The sequence below is a fragment of the Mus caroli genome, chromosome 4 (assembly GCF_900094665.2).
Source record: "Mus caroli chromosome 4, CAROLI_EIJ_v1.1, whole genome shotgun sequence".
NCBI lineage: Eukaryota > Metazoa > Chordata > Mammalia > Rodentia > Muridae > Mus > Mus caroli.
The window spans coordinates 53,135,551-53,157,138 of record NC_034573.1 but is presented as its reverse complement, the minus strand read 5'-3'; the positions used below and the strand labels follow the sequence as shown (position 1 = coordinate 53,157,138).

At 43.5% G+C, this 21,588-nt stretch overlaps 1 protein-coding gene across 2 annotated transcripts in view; it reads right to left on the bottom strand.

Moving 5' to 3' along the window:
• Positions 1 to 1,885: 1,885 nt before the first annotated feature.
• Positions 1,886 to 21,588, bottom strand: part of Kiaa1958 (KIAA1958 ortholog) — a 132,508-nt gene continuing 112,805 nt past the window's right edge. For both annotated transcript variants that reach the window (XM_021159964.2, XM_029476265.1), the window contains 2 exons: positions 20,593 to 20,765; positions 1,886 to 6,226 (listed from right to left, as the gene is read on the bottom strand). In XM_021159964.2, coding sequence (XP_021015623.1) covers positions 5,420 to 6,226; positions 20,593 to 20,765 — 980 coding nt within the window. In that variant the 3' untranslated portion in view covers positions 1,886 to 5,419. The remainder of the gene's footprint in view (positions 6,227 to 20,592; positions 20,766 to 21,588) is intronic.

The window sequence follows — 21,588 nt, the reverse complement described above, 5'->3', positions numbered from 1 at the left end:
ACAGGCATCAAGTAGTATTCACATTTTTCTTCAGCCAGATAATGTGCTGTTAATGTATAAGTCCCAATCTTCCCAGCTATACTCTGGAGGAACAAGTCGACTGGTTCCCCATGCCTAATTCTGCAACCTGTCCCTGGCTGGTTAGTTTTTAAATGATTTCTTCAGACAGGATCTTAAGTAACCCAAGCTTATGTAGCCAAAGATGACAAACACCTGATCCTCCTGCCTCCCGCTCCCAACTGCTGGGATCACAAGTGTGTGCCACCACGTCTAGCTAAAACTTCTAAAACAACCTTTTTCTAAGTTAAATGGATGTCAGCGAGCCTAAAGGAGGCAGGATTTGTTTTCCTAATTAATTGAGCGTGGGATTTGGAATCAGGATGTGATGTTGGTTTACTTTATCCAGCTTACTAGCTCTGCAGGAATTTGGGAAGTTAAAGTAACTTATCGGAGTCTTGGTTGCTTAACAACTACATGGCAATAATTAGACACACTCTGCAGAGCCATTGTGAAGGTGAAGGGAACTAGGCAGCCCACGGGTGTCCTTCCCAGTGCTGACCGGTCAGACTTGGGTCTTCATTTGAAAAGTGGGTGGATGCAGTAGTAAGTCGCTCCATCAGCCTCATTCGATGAGGCTTCGGAGCTATTTTCCCTTTCAGTGGAGAGGAGGAAGCTATGTAGTCAGTATGCGTATTGATGGGGTTACTATGTACTTACCAACACATTAGACACTCATTCTTTGGGGGTGGGGTGCTCTTAAGTATTTCCATTGCTGCAGTAGCTGAGTAGTGAGGAACTTGGGTTAAATGCAACATGACTGTAATGAACAACTTGAGGAAAATCTCCAAGACGGTAGGCACAGAGCCAGACGTGCTCGGACTACCGTGGGCAACAGTCAAAACGTGGCTTAAGGATATTTCTCATTGCCCTCCTCCTGGCCTCTCAGAGAGGAAGGGTATCTAGTCCCCACCAGTCGGCTTTTCTTATGTTTTACTTATTTGAGACAAGTGCTTGCTGTGTAGCTCGGGCTAGCCTTGAACTTGCAATCCCCCAACTCAGATCCCAAGAGCTGAGGTTCCAGGTGTGCACAGCCACAGTTAGTTTAAATGGACTCACTTATATAGACAAACACAAGGGACATCTTAGGAACAAGGCTGAAGCAATACAATGTTTTTCTTTTGACAAAGAATTCAATTTTTGTTGTGAAGAAGTGAAATTTCTTAAACTGGACACAAAATTGAAATTTTTACTGTGTTCTGTTCACGGCTGTCTGTGAGCAGCTCCACAACAGGCTCAGCCTTAGCTTAGACTACAGCAGAGCTTGTCTAGGGCAAACTGGGCAACTTCCTTGAGGTCTTACTAGTTTGCATTTTCCATACATAAAGTAAGGTCGCACCCCCCCCTTTAAAGAGTAATCAGTGTCTCATAAAAGATGGATACTTGAAAGGATGAGATATAACCATTTTGTTCATTTGAGTGGAAACAATATGGCCACCCTTAGCTTCAACCAACAAAATTAGCATTGTTGTCTAGAGATAACAAATTAACTTTAGAAACTCTGAAACCTGGAAATTAGAAAAAAAAAAAGAAAAAGATCTCTCAAGAAGGCATGCTAGCATACTGAGAAATTCTAGACTAGCAGTGTGACTCGTGAGCCCTGGAGATGAGCCAGCCGAGAGATAGATACCATAGCAGAGCTGAGGGTGGTGCCAGCAGAAGCTGGCTGCCAAGTGAGCCGTGAATCATCGCCCAGGATCTGTCAGGACATTTCAGTTTCCACATAAATACTATCTTGTTCAGATCTTAATGGTGTGTCTCTGAACATGCTGAAATGCTTTATGCTTTTAATAAGATGAATTAATGTAAAAAGTAATAGAATTTCACATTTTTTTTCAAACACCATTTATGGGTCTCAGCTGACAAAGTAGAATAGAATCCAAGGAAAGGGGACCATGTCACTTGACCAAAGAGAATATTTCTTTCACAGTTTGGTTAGATACAGCATTTGTTTTAAAACACAGAAAACAATGGAAAAACTGTAGCCTCTGAAGACCCCTGTGGTCTTCCTCCTCTTGTTTTTGCTTGTGTGTGAGGTATCAGGCTTGGTTGTGCTGGAGGTAGAATTCACAGACATGGATGTGCTCACTGGACCACATTATCAGGTTTGGTTTCCTCTTCAAGTTTACAATGTAAGGAACAGAATCTCAGCAATGGAGGAAATAAGTGAAGCATGTTACTAACATTTTTAATTAGAAAGAAAGAAAACTCATTGCATACCTAAGATACAGCTGAATGCCAACCTCTCAGTGTCCAGTGGGATCTCCTGCCGATAACCTATTACCTGGCAAACCATTCCCTGGAGAGAGGCCTGGGGCAATAGGGGGGTAGCACGTTTATTGTTTATGTGTGTGGGTGTTTTACCTGCATGTATGTTTGTCCTCTATGTTTGTGCCTAGTGCCTGTAGGGGCCAAAAGGGGGTGTCAGATGTGGACTGTGGACTGCCATGTGGGTATTTAGAGTGGAACCCAAGTCCTCTGAAGAATAGGCAGCGCCCTTAATGGCTGAGCCATCTCTAGCCCTCTAATTAATGAATGTTAAGTGTTTGGGGACAGAGTCTCATTCAGTAGCCCAAGGTGGCTTAAAACTCACTGGGTAGCCTAGGTTGGCCCTCAACTCATAGTAAACCTCCTGCCTCAGTTTCCTGAGTGCTGAGACTGCAGGAGTGTGCCACTCTGCCTACCTCCCCTCCTGTTAGAGCAATACAAAAGGTGTTGAGGGATGATCTCACCCAAGCTCTAAGGGTCCTCTCAGAACACAGATGCAGGGCTCAGAGGCAACTTGCATCTAGGTTAACTAGGGAAAGAATTTTCCTTTAGTGCTGGGAATGGACCCCCAAGCTCTTGCACGTGCGGTGAGGCAAGCATTCTGCCATTGAGCCGCTGCCCCAGCTCAAACGTAAAGCTCTTGATAACCATGCCAGCTGTGGAGCACAGAAACTCGAAGGTGAGTGGAGACCAGCTGGAGCTTGCTGCATCCCTTCTGTGGCACCGGCACAGAGCTGACTGGAAAGACAGAATAACTCAGCCACAAACTCTCTGGCCTCCACAGCATGGCGTCCCAGGCAGACAGTTACCTTGCCAGTGGGCTCCCCCAGCTTCGCCACACGCTGATTTAAAGTGTGTCACACACGCACACATCTGCATAGGTAGCAAAGTTGCACATGGCCATATGCTAGTCCTTGAAGCACGTGTGTTACTCCCACGACCTGAGGAGACCTAACTCAGAAGCATTCTCATCCCATCGGGTGTAAGTGAAGATCTGACCCCTGAGTTTTTAGTATAATTGTTCACTTCTGAATTCTGAGAATTTACAATGTATCAAATAGGTGACAGGCAGTCAGCTGAAGCAGATAGGTTATGGCATGCTAAGTTACAGTTAATAGGAAGATTAACAGCCTCTGGTCAGTTATTGCTACTTCTGGAAATGTTGAAAAGACCCCAGCATACCTAATGGCAACATTTTGAAGCTATTTAAAATAAAATTGGAGGGGTTAGTCCTTGAACTCTGCGACCTGGCCATTCAAGTCATGTCTCCATCTTCCATGCAGCACTGACAAGATGACTCTTTGTTTTCCACAAACAAAATACCCTTTGGGTGTTCAGCAAACTAAAGAAGGCTGACCTAATGTTGTGTCTCTTCTTCTCCCCAACCTCCCACCACTGCCCCCAGGGTTCCTCTGTGTAGCCCTGGCTGTCTGGGAACTGGCCTTCATAGAGATCCATCTGCTTCAGCCTCCCAAGTACTGGGATTAAAGGTGTGTGCCACCCCACCGGGCTTGTCTATCTCTTCTAAACCAAAACCTAAACTCACAATTGGAAACCACTACAGACCAAGACACGGGATCAAGTCAGAACACTGATTCTCAATTACCTGCTATTTACACACAGAGGGAGATACTAAAACTCATCACTACCCAGGGAGTACCTAGTACACAGAACTATAGACATGTAGTCACGAGGAAGGGAACAACATGAGACCTTAAGGCAGCATTGGCTGAGTCTTCTCTGGTAAAGAGTCACATACTTCAGTGACTAGTGAGAGACTTGAAAACAATGGTTTTAAGTAAATACTAAAACAATGCTTTGAAAAAGAAATAACTAATTTAAAGACTTGTGCAATATGAATGTGCATTGGGACTTTAATTTGGGATTAGAAAGCACACATAGAAAGAACATAATGGTACAATTAGAGCAGTCTTTCCTGGAATAGAAAATAGAGTAGAAATCACTATTAATTAGCACTCTTTGGGCTCCTTTTTAAAAACACGTATTCACAGTAGGTGCTAGGAAAGTCTGCTTCTTAAGTAACACACGGTCAGGTTGACTTTTATTAATGTGAAATGATTTTTAAATGCAGGAATGACCTACCGTGACACTCTGATCCAGTAACTATGTCCCTGTGCCGGGCTTGGTTTCCTGGCAGGCTGCCTGAATCAGTGTCCCTAACATAGTGCCAGCCTACAGGATTCCCAGGGTCCTTAAGATGCCCTGGGAGCGTTTGCCTTGTGGCTTACTCTGTTGATTCTCCTAGTCAAGCATCGCTGCTAGCCTCACAGGTCCAGGGACTCCTGCCAACACAACTGTGAGATGTAAATCCGAGATATAACAACACAGATTAAACAACAAAACAAACAAAAGGAAGTTGAAACAGCAAGTGTTCTCAAAGGAGAACTGGAAAGACGCAGGCACTTCTGCTTCAGGCGGGTTTCACATCTGGGTCGAGGCGGCTTTCCAAATCCACCCTCCGCTAACTAGAACTCCTCACAGTGCACACCACCGAGTCCACTGCACACCCTTTCAGAGAACTGATCTTCCTGTCACCAAACTGCCTCTATGGACAGCACAGCAACAATGTATCTTTTATCTCTGCAAGCAGCCCACTGCCTGGGCACCAACAAAACACAAGGGTGCTGAGTGAGAGTTTTCTCTACTATGTCTGCCTCTCCTGCTCTAGGTCCCTACGTGGGGAAAAACAAAAAACCCCAGAAAACCAACAAAGTATATGTAATTCTATACCATTCTAAAGCTACCGGGCTACTGGGATATTTTTTAAGTAACTACTCAAAACATTTTTTTTTCTTTTTCTTTTCTTTTTTTCCAAGAAAACCTGTGCTAAAAAGGCACTAGATAAAATGAATTTCTTCACTTTTGTATATAGTAATTTTATATTGTGTTATATTCTATGATTTAACAAGGTGTCAAACAGTTAGATAAAACATCCAAATTATTCAGTCATCGACTTTCATGTAAAAGTGAATCTCAAGTCTGAGGAATGGCCGGCTGTAGTAACGGAGACCAGCTGGATCACGGAGCCAGGACATCGGTCTCTGCGGCTTCAGAACCTGCTGGCCCTGAGGGCTCACTGGCAGCAGCTATGGGAGCCAAGTCGCCTGGAGACCTGAGTGAAGGAGACGAAGGTGAAGTTCTCACAGTTTTCCAGCTTGACCTTCCTGGCTAAATTTGGGACGATTCCCCGGAGAGACCGTAACCCCATTCTCTGCTCCTCGTACCACACGCTGCCCATGTCCGTGGCCTCCTTCCGGGCTGTCAGGTAGAAGGGAGACTTGGCCTCCATTTGGGTGGGTGGCCTGTGGATGTACATGTACTTGTAGAGGAGGCAGTAAGGACACTGCTTGTGTCCCCTGGAGTGCTCATGGTAGATTTTCCCATGGCACACTCTGGTTGAACCACTCCGGCTCTCCCGCTTGACACTGTCGGTCCGGGCAAAGTAGGGCTGGTTTTGCGGATCTTTGAGCAACTCAATGTCACCATACATCAGATCTGCATGCTCCTGCAGTGTCCGCATATTCAGATACTGGCTGTTGTACTTGACCACTGTGGACAGGAGAGTAATTGGGCTGTCATCCCCTAGACACCCTGCCTGCCACATCTCCTCCTCATCAGAAAGGGAGAAGTAGACGATATTGCGGGAACGGGCCCCCGACATCCCTGCCTTGCTCAGGACCCACAGCTTCTCCTTGAGTTTCTTGGTGGAGGAGCTGAAGGTGCTGCTGGTGATGGAAAAGCCCACACCCGCGTTCTTCAGGATGCGGTCCAGGCCACGGCGAATGGCATGAAGCGAGGTAGCCAGGAAGTCTGAGCCGTCACTCTTCTTGACGGTGACATAAAAGTTCTCAAGCAGCTCATTCAACTTCACTGCAGGGATCTCAAACGAGACAAACACTGAGGTTAGACATTTGAGGACACCCGAACAGCTGCCCCCTCTTTCCCCCAGTCCTCACTAGGGGCTGTACTATGGAGAGGACAGTTTCTTGACCTCTAGAGTCCTCGATACCCACCCATACTGTCTGGTACCCACTACTGAGCCTGGGCTTCACTGGAAGAGAACCGATTCATCTATTTACAAACGACCTGCTCCATGGTCTCCTTGGATTTAACTGACTACATCCTCACATACCTCTAGCTTAATAACCAGTACATTTCCAATATCAGTCTTATGCGTTTGACTCATACATCTCTGTGTTCAAGATGGAGAGGTAAAGAGCAAGCAGCCTTGCTCTGCCAGGTCAGGCTACACTGCACGCTCTTTGGACAAAATGGAAATTCTGATAGAAATGTTTGAGTAGAAACTACTGTTAGCCCTCATTTTGCTAATAGCCAAAGGAAAATACGACATTATAGATTAAAAATTAGCCAAATTAGGGCTGGAAAGAAGGTGTCAGTTAGGTTATGCGTCCTTGCTCCTCAAGCACAGAGTTCAGTTCCTAGCACAGACGTCAGACAGGGGCTTGCACCTGTACCTCCAGCTCTAGGCATCAGACGCCCTCTCTGGCCTTTGCAGGCACTCACATGTACACGCGCGCGCGCGCACACACACACACACACACACACACACATATACACAGAGTTATGTGTATGTGGTTTTTTTGAGGCAAAGTTTCTCTGAGTAGCTCTGGCTGTACTAGAACTCGTTCTGTAGACCAGGCAGTCCTTGAACTTAGAGATCTGCCTGCTCTGCCTTCTCAGTGCTGGGATTAAAGGTATGTGCCACCACTACTTGGCAAAAAATAAATCTCTGAAAAAGTAATATCCACGAAAATTTCAATTTAAAAACAAAAACTGACTAGACTACAATTAGATATAAATAATAGGATGTATTATACTATATTATAATATTAATAGTTAATATATTATTGTTAAATATTTTCTGATAACATAAACTAGAATAATGTTACAAAACAAATTATCAGTAAACAAACTGATAACATACCCCAAAAGCTAGAAAAGTAGATCAAATTCATAGATAGTAAAATGAGCCAATAAAAACAAAAGTCTAAATTAATAAAGGGCAAAGGGGAAACATCAACCTTTGAAAAGATCTATCGAGGTTTGTTTGTTTCTTTCTTTCTTTTTTGGTTTTTTAAGACAGGGTTTCTCTGTGCATCCCTGGCTGTCCTGGAACTCAACTCTATAGACCAGGCTGGCCTGGAACTTAGAAATCCACCTGCCTCTGCCTCCCAAGTGCTGGGATTAGGCCTGGCAAGACCTATCAAGTTAATCAAGTCCTGTCAAGTCTGATAGGAAGAGAAAAGGCATAGAGGTAGCCTTCAGAATATTAGGATCAAGGCCAACATAAAGTGAGAGCAAAGAACACTGCATGCTTAATGTGCATTAGTTTGAAAAATCTATGTAGTCGGAATGATTTTATTTTGTTTAGTGTGCACGCCTTTTCCTCTGGCACAGAGAAATTAAAACCAAATGGAACTGTGCTCAGCCTCAGTAGGATGACTGGAGTTAGGAAAAAGAAAAGAGATGATAACAAATGTGAGTTGGTATGGAAGGAAACTGGAACACTCATACGCCTTTATGGGAATGGAAAATGGTGCAGTTGCTTTGGAAAGCACCTGTTCCCTCAATCTAAGCCATATACACCAAAGGGCTGACAGTGTATGTCCAAACAACAACAAAATGATGTATAAAGTTTTACTGTCGTGTTTTCCATGAAAACGTAAGTGCCCACCAGTAGGTAAGTAAATAAACAAAATGAGGCACATACATCTGCATGGTATTTTCTTCAGAAAAAAAAAAAAAAAAGAAATCTTCAAATGTTATGCTAAACAAAGCTCACTTTTCCCACTTCAGACACAGAGAACAAGTAAGTCATAAAGAGCAGTGAAGACTCTAATCGACAGGACCCAGAGTAAGCAGATTCCCAGGCAGATGGCAGGGCAGCAGTTGCCAGGGCTGGGGCGAAGAGGGAAGGAGAGCTGTATTATTTTATATTACTTAGTGATGCAGAGTTTCTATTTGGAAGGATGAAAACAGAAATGAATGAACAATTCAATGCCGACCATCATGGCAAGAATCTGAAGGGTGCAGCAGTGGCACTTCTACCTGGTAAATAACAAGAGCCTCTAACTGGAGTTAATGCCAGCTCAGTGGGAGAGAATTATGCCTGCTGCTGTAAACCTGGCTGATGACCCATGGCTGCTGAGGTCATGGACCCCACAGAGAACCTACTACTGTGTCTTACCTAAACCACTGTCATTTCTAACCACAGCCTACATACTTATCCTTATAGCCACAGCTAAGCATATCTCGCATCCCTTATCAAAACAGCTTCTCTTTGCAGCAGATGAAGACCATCACAGAAATCCACAAAATGAGAGAGCTGCCTGTGGGGTCCCCAGCCCCAGGTGACATGTATACAATACAATCTCTGCCCTTTAGGCTCCGGAAACATCATAGAAAAGGGCAAGGGAAGGTCCTCAGAGCCAGAGGTCAGGACGTCTGTTGTGAGGTAAGTAGTACTTCTGTATAGGACAGTGAAGCTGTACCCATGAAATCTCACATTTATAAATGCTCTTCTAAAGGAGACCTCATGGATGGGAGAAATCCTACAAGGTCCCACCCCTAGAAGAAGAGCTACAGGCAACAAATGGCTGCAGAGAGAGGGAGAATAAGTCTGCTCTAGAGATGAGCTCCAAGATAGGTCCACGTGTCAGTCCTTCACACATGCACATAGATGCAACACTAAATGGACTCAGCAGTTCATGTATGTATGTGTAATATACATGTGTGTGTAAAAGAAAGGTACAAAATTTGAGTCCATTTTGTGAGACCACACAGAGTTTCCTAATATAGACACATAGAACACACACACACACACACACACACACACACACACACACACACCCCAATAATTAGAGAAGAAGTCATGAATTTGAGATGGAGTTGGAACATGACAGGAGTTGCAGGGGGTGAGAGGAATCACAGTAAGGAGAGATGGAAATGATAACCACAATACTTATGTGTGAAACCTCAAAAAAGTAGAAAAAATTACATTAAAAAGAAGTTCAAGTGTTCACTTTTATATTATGTACACTTTACCACAACTTAAAAACCTCAAATAGGGCTGGTGAGATGGCTCAGTGGGTAAGAGCACCCGACTGCTCTTCCGAAGGTCCAGAGTTCAAATCCCAGCAACCACATGGTGGCTCACAACCATCCGTAACAAGATCTGGCACCCTCTTCTGGAGTGTCTGAAGATAGCTACAGTGTACTTACATATAATAAATATTTAAATCTTTAAAAAACAAAACAAAACAAAACAAAAAACCCTCAAATAAATCACTGGACGTGGTGACACAGGCCTTTAATGCCAATGCTATGGAGGCAACTCCCTCTCCAGCCTGGTGTACGTAGCAGGTAGCATAAGCCAGTCAAGGCTGTACTTTTTCCAGGTGGTTCTGCGGTTCAGAATGCTGAGATTCCATGTGTGTGTCGCCATGCCTTGCTAGGTCACAGCTAGTCATCCTTCTATGACAGAAGCCAAGTTGATAAGCTGCTGCCAGCCTTTCCCCATATGACACAGTAAGCTGACTCTCAATATTTGAAGTAAAATTACTTTTTGCAATTTTTTTTAAGAGACTAGACACCTTGGGAATGGGAAATATTTGACAAGTCTGGAAACAGGCCAGAATGAACGGCTTCTTCTATTGCAAGCAATCCACTCCGTGTGGGTAGATGCCTCTGGAACTGCCTTATTGTGATTTTACTTAGAAGCGTGTAGTATTTCATGGAAACCAAGAAAAATGTTCTATGTGTGTGGAGTGCTCCTGATACTCAGATTAAGTCATTGACATGACACATTCGTCAGCACACAGGCTGATGGTGAGCCACTCGGGTTTCTTGTTGTGCTGGGGACCTGGTCATGAATTTGTGTAGCTCTCGTCTTTAAGGAGCTTTTGGACCATGTGAGGCAGCGGCAGGCAATCTGAGAAGATCCCTCCACTGGAAAGCACAGTGGCTAACCTTCCTCCTCAGCTGGACTAAAGGACTCCAGGGCACTAGTGTAGGTGTTTCTAGGGCATTGTAGGCAGCACCAATCATGGGGTCCAGGACTGAATCAAAAAGGGGGACAGGAGGGCTGGGAATGGAGTTCAATAGGTCTATTGCTTGCCCAGCATGCAGAAGCTCTGGATTCTGTCCCCAGCACCACATATGCCAGAAGTGAAGGCAGGGGCTCAGAAATAGGGGGGAAAAAGGGGGCAGGGACTCCTCTGCCCTGACTCACTCAGTTTTAAATAAGAAGCCTCTTGCCCTGATATCATTCCTTACCGTTTTTCTACATCAAGTGGCTCCTTGTGTGGGACTGGTCATGGCGACCAGAAACATAACTAACACAGAACTGTAATACAGATGCAAAGGCCATGGGACCCAGGTGATGGGGGGACGGAGTTTAGGAATGGTAGAGACAGAACTTGGGCTCATTCTGTGAGACCACATAGAATGTTTCCGAATATATGCACAGATGAAAAGGCATTTTAGGCAGAAGAGCAGCAAGTCTGTTGGTGAGAGATGATACAGGAAAGAGCTGCAGCTGTGTCCCTGTCCCTGAGCAGTGCTGCACAGGGAGCCAACCCACAAGGTCAAGAGGGTGGAACTGATTTCCAGGGCAAAGGAAGCTATAGAGGGTGGTTTTTCTTGCTGTTGCTTCTTTTGAATCCTTCCAGGAATTGGTTCCTCTGATCTACATTCCCCTGTCTGGCACGTGGTTCTTCACAGAATCCTTTTAGGGTTTTAGTAAGGTTGGCAGTAATATGCCCCTTGTTACTGCTTTTGGCATTTTACATTCTTTTATATTCCTTAATCTTAATTCCTTTTCTTTTCTTCTTAAAAAAAAAAGAGGCAGTGTCTCACTATAAACTCCAGGCTGTCCTTTAACTTGCAATCATCCTGCCTCTGTCTCTGCAGTGTAGCAGCAAAGGCACGAACCACCATACCCAGTTTACCCCACTTTTCAGACATAACCTTACTGTATGCTACGTCCCAGAAAGTCTTCCGGTCTTGCTTGCAATTTGTTATCTTGTCATCTGAATCTAAAACTGTTTTTTTTTTAATTTGTTTTGTTTTTTTGGGGGGACAGAGTGTTTGAAGTAGGCCTGGGAAGACTGGAACTCACTACGTGGCTGAGGCTGACCTTGAACTTGCCACAATCCTTTGGCCCCTGTCTCCCAAGTGCTGAAACTACAAGTGTGCCACCAGGCCCAACCCAGACCTGCTTTTGAAGTTATTTCAACATTATATTTATTGATTGATTTATACCTTTTATATTTGTATTTTATTCATAAAATAAACATTTAGAGTAACCTATATTTTTCCTATAAAAACTACTTTTGCTGTATTTTTTACTCCTCCATATTTGATTATATACATATCTTCTATTGTTTAAATTTGTTTGTTTGTGGGGGTTGAGACAGGGTTCCTCTGTGTTGTCCTGGCCATCTTGGAATTCCTTGGTAGACCAGGCTGGCCTCAAATTCAGGGATCCATCTGCCTCTGCCTCCTGAGTGCTGGGATCAAAGGTGTGTGCCACTACTACCTGGCTTATTAATTAACATTTGGGGAGCAGGCCCAGGAATAATGCATCAGTACATGAAAATCTAAATGCCAGAATGAGCACTCTGAGTCATTCTGGTCAGCACAGTCCCAGGTCTGGAGGCAACACAGCTCCAGGCAGCATCGTTTGGTGCCCATTATAATGTGATAAGGACATACAGCTGAAGACACCACATATCTTACTTGCCAGATAGAAAGAAATAAGTTTATGACTGACCAGAAAACCTCTTCCCTGCTGGCTAGTTTCCATAGTGTCAGAAGGTTCTAAACAGCCAACTGGGGGAGAAAAGACATCAGTGGTCTTATGTATAAAATCCTCAAATTATAGACGAACTATTTTCATATGCAAACCAGGAGTAACCCTTGGCGTTCAGAGTTTGCTGAAAATTAAAGTTGATGTTTAACTGATTTATATTTTCTCAATGAGCCTGCGCCCAGGGTGATGGACTCAGAAAACACTGTGAGACCAAGTGGCCATAATCAGCTCCTTACTACTCTATAGCCACAGACTCACCCTCATTGAACATTAACCATATACTTGAGAGATGCAATTAAACTATTTACATACCTTGAGCTGATTCCTTTTATTTAAAATGGATTTTTTCTCACATAACATATCTGATTATGGTTTCCCGTCTCCACTCCTCTCAGTCCTTCCCTACCTCCCCTCCCATCCAGATCTACCCTCTTTCTGTCTCTTTAGAAAACAAACAGGATTCCAAGGGATAATAAAATATAATAGAACAAAAAGTAACACATTGGAGACGGACAAGACACAGAAGGAAAAGCCCACAGGAAGGCACAAGAATCATAGACCCACTCATGCGCACACTCAGGATTTCCATAAAAGCACTAAACTGGAAGCCGTAACACACATGCAGGGACCTGGTTCAGACCTGTGCACGCTGCCACAGTCTTTGCATGAGTTTTGATCATGTTGATTTAGAGGGCCTTGTTTTCTTGATGTCCTCAGTCCCCTCTTGCTCTTACACTCTTTCTGCCTCTTCTCCAGGATTCTCTGATCTCTGAGGGGAGGGATTTGATGGAGATAACCCATTTAGGGCCAAGGTCTCTCTCACTCTCTGCATAAGGCCTGGGTGTAGGTCTCTATTTATTTATTCCCATGTGCTGTAGGAGAAAGCCTCTCGGCAGATGGTTGAGCAAAACACTTAGCTCTGTGTATAGCAGACTATCATTAGGAGTCATTTTATTGATACCTTTGTTGTTGTTTTCAGAACAGGAGTATTTGGTCTTACCCTAGGTCCCTGGGCGATCTATTCTTTGATTCTTGGTCAACTAAGTGGTGTCAGTAAGAGTTTCATCGTGTGGAGTGGCCCTTATGTCAAATCAGATATTGGACGGTCACTCCCACAAACTTTAATCCACCACTGCATTAGCATGTAGGCAGGACAACATCGTGAGTTAAAGGGTTTGTGACTGGCTTGGTGCGTGTGTGTGCGTGTGTGCATGTGTGTGTGTGTGTGTGTGTGTGTGTGTGTGTAGTTTGCAGAGTAGCTTCCTATCCCAAAGGGGTTAGAATGTAGGGATGAAGTCTATATATATAAGCACTAGGTCAACTTTTCCATGTTCAATGAGTTGAGTAGGTGTTATCTTCAGCAATGAGGCTTTGCTGACAGTTTGTGAATAACAACCTCTAGTCTTGGTAACAGTCTGGGTTGTTTAAGGACAAAAAAAAATCAATTAGATGGAAGCCAATCTCAGTACTAGAGATGGGTAACAACAGATGTCTAGCTGGGGCCCTGTCTCCCTCATTATTTGGCATCATTTAGATTGTCTTTATATAGGTATACATTTTTAGGAAGCTTCTACTGTATTGTTTCCATACCATCCCTCAAATGGTCCTTAATTTTAGCCGTCTCTCCCAGTATTCCCTCCCTCATCCATTTCTCTTAGATTTTCTGATTTAGCAGCATGTAAGTTTTAATGTACGTCCTTATGGATTCTCTGAATTTACTTGGTATCTGCTGTTCTGTCTCTCTTTTCATTTCTAATTTATTTTGGATATTCCCTCTCCATCTTTTAGTTAATTTGGATAAAAGTTTGCCAATCTTGTTTTCTCAAATGACCAACTCTTTGCCTCCCTGATTCTTTTTGAGTGTTTCTTTTCTACTGGGTTTCAGCCCTGAGTTTCACTGTTTCTTGCCATCTACTATTTTGGGGTGTGATTTCTTCTTCTTCATATAGGCACTTAGTGCCATGAACTTGTCTCTTGGAACCGCCTTTACCGTGTCCCAGAAGTTAGGGTATGGTGTGTTTTCATTTTCATTCAGTTCTAGAAACTCTTTCCTGTCTTCCTTGATTTCTGTCTTGGCCCAGTTTCCATTCAGTAGCAAGTTGTTCAGTCAGTTCCTATGAGTTAGTAAGCTTTCTGTTATCTCTGCTGCTGCTGCTATCCAGCTTTAGTAAGTGGTGGTCAGAGAGGATGCAGGGTGTCGTTTCCATTACCTTGTATTTGTTGAGAATTGCTTTGTGCCCAAGTATGTGGTCAGTTTTGGAAAAAGTTATATCTGGTGCTAAAAAGAAGATATATTCTTTTGTGTTTGGGTGAAATGTTCTGTAAATACCTACTAGGTCCATTTGCTTTATAACAACAGCTCCAGAATTTCTTTTCTTTGGATGATGTATCTGTTGGTGAGACTGGAGTACTGAAGCCTCCCACTATCACTGTATGAGGGTCAATATGTGATTTAAGCTGTAGCAGTGTTTCTTGTTCAAACTTGATTGCCCTTCTGTTTGGGGAATAGATGTTAAGAATTATATGTCCTGGTGTTTCTTAGTGGGTTTTTTCCTTTGATGAATATGTAGAGTCCTTCCCTATCTCTGCTGATTAGTATTGGTTTAAAATATATTCTGTCAGATGTTAAAATGGCTACATCAGATTGTTTTTAGGTCCATTTGCTTAGAATATCTTTTTCCATCCTTTTACCTGGAAGTGGTGTCTATCCTTCATATTAAGGTGTGCTTCTTAGATGCAACAGAAGGATAGATCCTGGTTTCACATCATCTCTGTTAGTCTGTGACTTTTTACTGGGGAGTTGAGATCATCGATGTTGAGAAATATCAATAATCATTGACTGTTGTTTCTTGTTATGTTGTTGTTGTTGTTGTTGGTGGTGGTGGTGGTGTGTGTGTGTGTGTTCACACTTCCCCCTTTTTATTTACAGGTGTGGGATTATATATTCCTTGTTTTTTCTTGGGCGTAGTTAACCTCTTTAGGTTGGCATTTTCCTTCTAGCACCTTCTGTAGGGCTGGATCTGTAGACAGATATTGCTAAAGTTTTGTTTTTATCATACACTGTCTTGTTTTCTCCATCTATTGTGATTGAAAACTTTGCTGGGTATAGCAATTGAGGCTGGCATCTGTGGTCTCTTAGAGTCTGTAGAACATCTGCCCAGGCCCTTCTGGCTTCTAGAGTCTCCACTGAGAAGTCAGGTGTAATTCTAAGTCTGCCTTTATATATTCCCTCTTGTTTCTCCTTTGCAGATCCTACTACTCTCCATCCTGTACTTTTAGTATTTTGATCATTATGTGCTGACAGGATTCTCTTCTCGGGTCCAATCTATCTGGTGTTCTCTGTGCTTCTTGTACCATGATAGGTTATCTTCTTCTTTAGGCTAGGCAAACTTTCTTCTATGATTTTGTTAAAAATACTTTCTGTGCCTTTAACCTAGGAATCTTCTCTTTTCTTTATTCTTACTATTCTTAGATTTGGTCTTTTCAAAGTGTCCCAGATTTCCTGGATGTTTTGTGCCCGTTTTTTAGATGTATCTTTTATCATCATCATTATCATCATCATCATCTTGGCCTAGGATATCCATTTCTTCTCTTTTGTCTTCAATGCCTGAGATTCTCTCTTCTAGCTCTTGTATTCTGTTGATGATGCTTGCCTCTGATGTTACTCTTCTAGTCCCTGAATTTTTCATTTGCAGATTTCCCTCTGTTTGGGTTTTCTTTATTGATTCTATTTCCATGTTCAGGTCTAGAACTGTTTTTTTTATTCATTTCCTTCAATTGTCAGTTTGTACTTTCACTGATTTCTTTAAGAGAATTATTTCCTCTTTAAGGGGCTCTATCATATTTTTAAAGGGTATTTTATGTCTTTTTCTCATGCTTCAGCTATGTTGCAATATCAGGGCATGCTATGATAGGATTGCTGGGCTAAAGAGACTCATACTGTCCTGGCTCTTACATGATTTTACATTAGTCTCTAGGAATCTGGGGTTGGGAAGATTATAATTCTAGGTGCTGATATCTGGTCTTGTCTTTGTGGGGTGGTTGTTTTGTTCCTTGGTTTCTGTTGCCCTATGATGGTTCTCAAGAGAGTGTGGTGGCTGTGTGTAGTCTGGCAGGAAATCCTTCTGGGATTCTGATACGTGTGGCCACTGGGTTTCCAGGTAAAATCTGATTCTGGATATTGGGAGCTGACACTTAGGAATGGGGGTGGCTTGGGGAAAGGGTGAGGGGGTCCACAGGAGGTAGGAAAACAGGGAATTAATCAGGATCTGTTTAGTCCCCTGGGAACGGGGACAGAGATGAGGACAGGCCACTGCTACAGAGCTGGGGCTGAGACTTAAGACACTGTACTTGGAGGAGTGGAGGGAGAGGTGAAGCTCTACAGCTAGACTACCTGCTTCCCTGCTCAGAGTGGCTGCGGGCTCCCCAGAAGTGTCTGTTGAACTGAAGACTGGGATAAAGCAATGGGGGGTGAGGGAGGGTGGGGGGTGGAGATCTGTGTGATCCACTGGAGATGGGGGCAGAGGGGGAAAGGAGGCTACAACAGGTGGTCTGCTGCAGGTCTGGGGATGAGACTGGGGGATTGCACTTGAAGGAACAGGATCTGTAGGTAGACTGCCTGCGTTCCCAGCAGGAGTCACATTTTACAAATTATAAGTTGTGATGTAATTTTCCTTTGGTTCATGATATGTTATAATTTGCTCTGTGGTTTCTTCTTGATCTGTAAGGCATTTAATAACTCCCTAGAATCAGGGTCTTTTTAATTAGTAATCTGTAACTAATGTACTTTAATCCTGTTACAGATAGAGACACATTAAAATGTCAATATACTCATCATGACTCTGTCTCTGAGATATTCTTTCTTGGCTAATGGGGCTTCCTCTACTGCTATGTCTGTTGATGTCTTTGCAGTTATTTGGGTTTTGTTTTGTTTTAAGATTTATTAATTTATTTTATGTGAGTACACTGTTGCTCTCTTCAGACATGTCCCACAGGGAGCATCAGATCTCATTACGGATGGTTGTGAACCACCATGTGGTTGCTGGGAATTGAACTCAGGACCTGTGGAAGAGCTCTTAACCACTAAGCCATCTCTCCAGCCCAGTCTTTGCAGTTATAAATTACAGTTTCTTTCTTTCTATGCCCCCTACCACCCCCACGCCCCATTAGTTGGTTGGTTGGTTAGTTTTTGAGACAGGGTTTCTCTGTGTAACAACCCTGCTGTCCTGGAACTCACTGCATAGACCAGCCTGGAGATCTACCCGCCTTTGTGCTGGGATTAAAAGTGTGCACCACAACCACCTAACTAGGTTTTATATATATATATATATATCTTTTTTTTTTTTCAGCGTCAAAGAGGGGGAAGCAGGGAGAAGGAAAGGGAGTGGAGAGGAAGAACAAGACAGGAGGAGAACAGGGAGGAGAAAATTTTAGGTGGGCATGTTTTCTTTCAGCTAGTTATGAATGCTACCCTCCCTTGTCTGACTTGCAGACTTGCTAATGCAGAACTGGCTTTGTTATCTTCTCCTTTTCTGGATCAATTCACTACTTACTGTTCCATTTTATCTTGTTACGTTTTGTTTAGAAAGTCAGTGGGATTCCATAGCAAGATTTAAAGCTCTCACATATTTACCCAGTAGCCTCCTCCCCGGTACTCCCCTCCCCTTTGTGATGGACCACAGTCCCAGATAGTAGCCTCTCCCTTTTGGATGGAGGCCAAATGTCTCTCCATGTGTGGGTCTGCTGCTGCTAAATCCCCTCAACTCTGAATGTCTCAAAAGTCACTACTGCTGTATCTTCACTGTGGGTACTGAAATTACTTTCCTTTCAATAATGAAGACATTTGTCCCAATATCTTTCCAGCTGCCTGGTTTCTAATAATGAATCTTCCAGCCTTACTTCTGACTCTGTAATCTCTCCTCTTCTTCTAGAATTCTTCTTTAAGAATATTAAGCTTCTTTTTATTTCTGTGGTTATGATATATTTGTACAGCGTCTCCTCTTATATTTATTTTTGAGATTCCTTTAAAATATTTATTTTATTTTCAATTATGTGTCTCTGTGTGGATATAGTCATGTGAGTGCAGCTGTCTGCAGAACCCAGAGGAGAGCACTGGCCCTTAGAACTGGAGTTACAAGTTACAAGTTACAAGTGGGTTACCCAATTATGTGTGCTGGGAACTGCTGGTCCTTTGCAAGTGCAGAGCCTGCTCTTAACCACTGAGCCATCTCTACAGATCCCTCCACCCCCTTGTTCATTTTTTTTTTTGGTTTGTTTTTGGAATCTGAGTCTTGAATGTAGTTCAGCCAGACTCCCTGGGTGATAGGATTAGAAGTGACTGCCACCTGCACAGCCGTGAGTCACTCCCCCCCCCTCGCCCCCCAAGACAGAGTTTCTCTGTGTAGTCCTAGCTGTCCTGGAACTCACTCTGTAGATCAGGCTGGCCTCGAACTCAGAAATTCGCCTGCCTCTGCCTCCCAAGTGCTGGGATTAAAGGCGTGCGCCACCACGCCCAGCCTTGAGTCACTCTTTAAGGGATATAGTTTCTAGTTTTTGGAATGTTTGGTAATTTTTCATTAAATGCCAGACACTGAACTTTGACATTTATTTTATGTGTATAGATGTTTTGCCTGCATGTGTGTCTATGCACCACCTGGTGCATGCAGTTCCTGTGGAAGCCAGAAGAGGGTGCCAGGAACCAGAGTTACAGATGGTTTTTGTCATGGAACTCAGGTCCTCATCAAGAGAAGCAGATACACTACTGGTACACTGCCCTCTAACCCTGGGCAATGATTCTTGAAACAAGCACCTACTTAGTTGATCTTAATTTGCCAAAATACCTCAGTGCCTACATTTTGGATGTTTCCCTGAAAAGATCATTAAAAGATCTGGTGGCAGCCAGAGCTTGCTGTTTACCATGCAACCAATCAATCCCCCCCGTCTCTGATGTGTGTGTACACATACATGAGGTAGTACATGCACAGGGAGGCCACATGTAGATATCAGACATCTTCCTGAATTACCCCTCCATCTTACTTCTTTAATCAGGGTCTCAAATTGAACTTGGTGCTCACTGATTCAGCTCAATGGTGGCCACGGAGCTCTAGGCATCCACCAGGCCAGCTTTCTGTGTGGATGCTGGGGATCTCAAGTTGGGTCTTCATGCTTTCATGGTGAACACTAACAAATGAGCCATCCCACCAGCCCCCTGGCCTAGAACTTTTTCAGGAACCCAAAGGTTCCTCCCCTAGACAAAGGTCCTGCAGTCACCTGCCGTCCATCCCTCCTTGACATTACCAGCTTTGCCGAGGAGCTGTGCTCACTGGTCAGTGCCCCCGCCCCAGGTGCTTCCTATCTTCATGTGTAACAGGAAGCTTCTCACACCACCTAATGTACCATGCCGCCAAAATGAGAAGCCCGGGTCTTCCACTTCAGCTTTATTCTTATTGCCGTCAGGCTTTAACTATGGCCTCTAGCTGTGAGACCTTCAGATCTATGCTTCCAGCTCATCATTTCCACTGTTTTAAATCTCACAATCCCAACTACTTAATGGCTATATCCATCTGAACCTTGGCATAGAGGCAGAACAGTATCTTCTCTATTCAACTTCCCCATGGTTTAAATCTTCCCCTGCTACTCACAAATCTCAAATACTTGAAGTTGGAGCTCATTTTACAAAGGGATTGGGGACCAAGGATACTAGATAACTATTTTGTTTATAACTTCCAATTATTCTAAGATACCATTTTTATTATGTTCCTTCCTGTTTGAAAAACTCCAATGGAGTCCTTTCTGCTTGACCAGTAAAGCTTCCAGCTCTTACAATCAGATCCTGCAATACGGAAAACCAAGAGACTTCAGTGATTTCCCAATGTTTACAAGACCCTGAGCTTGGCAGTGGCGGTGGTGACACATGCCTTTAATCCCAGCGCTTGGGAGGCAGAATCAGGCAGATCTCTGTGAGTTTAAGGCCAGCCTGGTCTACAGAGTGAGTTCCAGGATAGCCAGAGCTACACAGAGAAAGCTGTCTCGAAAAATTCAAACAAACCAAACCAAACTAAAACCAAGACCCTGAGCTTGAGAGCCCTTGATGCCCAGTGCTTCGGTCCAGCCTGCGGAGTGCAGCAAGTGGCTCTGCCTCTACATTCTTTCTCACATCATCTGTTCTTCTGACCTCCCCGTCTTCTAATTCTACCAACTCCAGATTCTGGAAGCTTGGCTGGATTTACTCTCCTGAATATTTTAACAGACGTACATTCATTAGAACTCTCTAAATTCTACTTGGTTCTGTGGATAATTTTCTTTATATTTCATGTCCCTTCACCTCCATTCCCCAGAGCAGTTAGCACAGTGACTGGCACCTGGAAGCTCAGTGAAGTTAGCCAAAAGAATTAGCAAACTCACGCATCCCTTACCTTGGTGATGTCCGTGTGGTCTTTGAGCCCGTTGGTCATGCACCAGTAGCGCCACACATTTAGGGCGTACCTCGTGGCTTTGGTGGTGTTTGGGCTCACTGCACTGGTACACAGACCATTCAAGTCATCATTAATATTAAATACAGGAAATTTGTTGAGCTTAGTAGAATAAGCTAGAAACAAAAACAATAGAGACATTAATGTGTCATCCCCTTCTTTAGTGAGTTTCATCCCGGGGTGATATTCAGTAACAAAGAGCTCCAAAAAGATAGTAAAGAATTGAAATTTCTAGCTCTCACGAGACAGGCAGATCTCTATGCCCACAAGGCCAGCCTGATCTACACATAGTGAATTCTAGGACAGCCAGGGCTATACAGTGAGATCCTGTCTTCAAAAACTACTTAGATGTATGAGAATCTATGCCTTGTATCTAACCCTGATTATTTTGTTATGTGCACTGGCTAACAACACATTTCTAAACATTTCAATGATAGGATGGAATTTATACTAGAAAATTCTAAACTTATTACTAGAAAAAATAGCATTTCTCCTAACAGTAGCAAAAGATGAGATGAAAGGAAGTGGGGAAGATTTTTAAAAAGATAGGAGGAAGGAAGATAAGGAATCTTCAGTGCAGGAAGAACACTCGCCCTTTGTTAGCACAGCTTCAAGTTACTTGGTGCCATCAGGAGCAGCCTTGAACTAAGTGGAGCTAGCGTATCCCTCTAAGTCTCTTCCCCGAGGAACGACGCATGCACACTTAGACCCCACACCCACGCACTCGGGCATGCATGGGAGAGTGGACTGATGTAAGCCTTGATTAAACAAACCACTGACCAGTTTCAAATCCCAGTAGAAAGTGAAATGAAAGCAGTGTTAAGGAACGGAGAGGTAAGCTCACTTTCGGATGAAAAGGAAGGAAGACAGTTTAAATTGCCAAAAAAAACCAAACCCGGGCTGGTGAGATGGCTCAGTGGGTAAGAGCACCCGACTGCT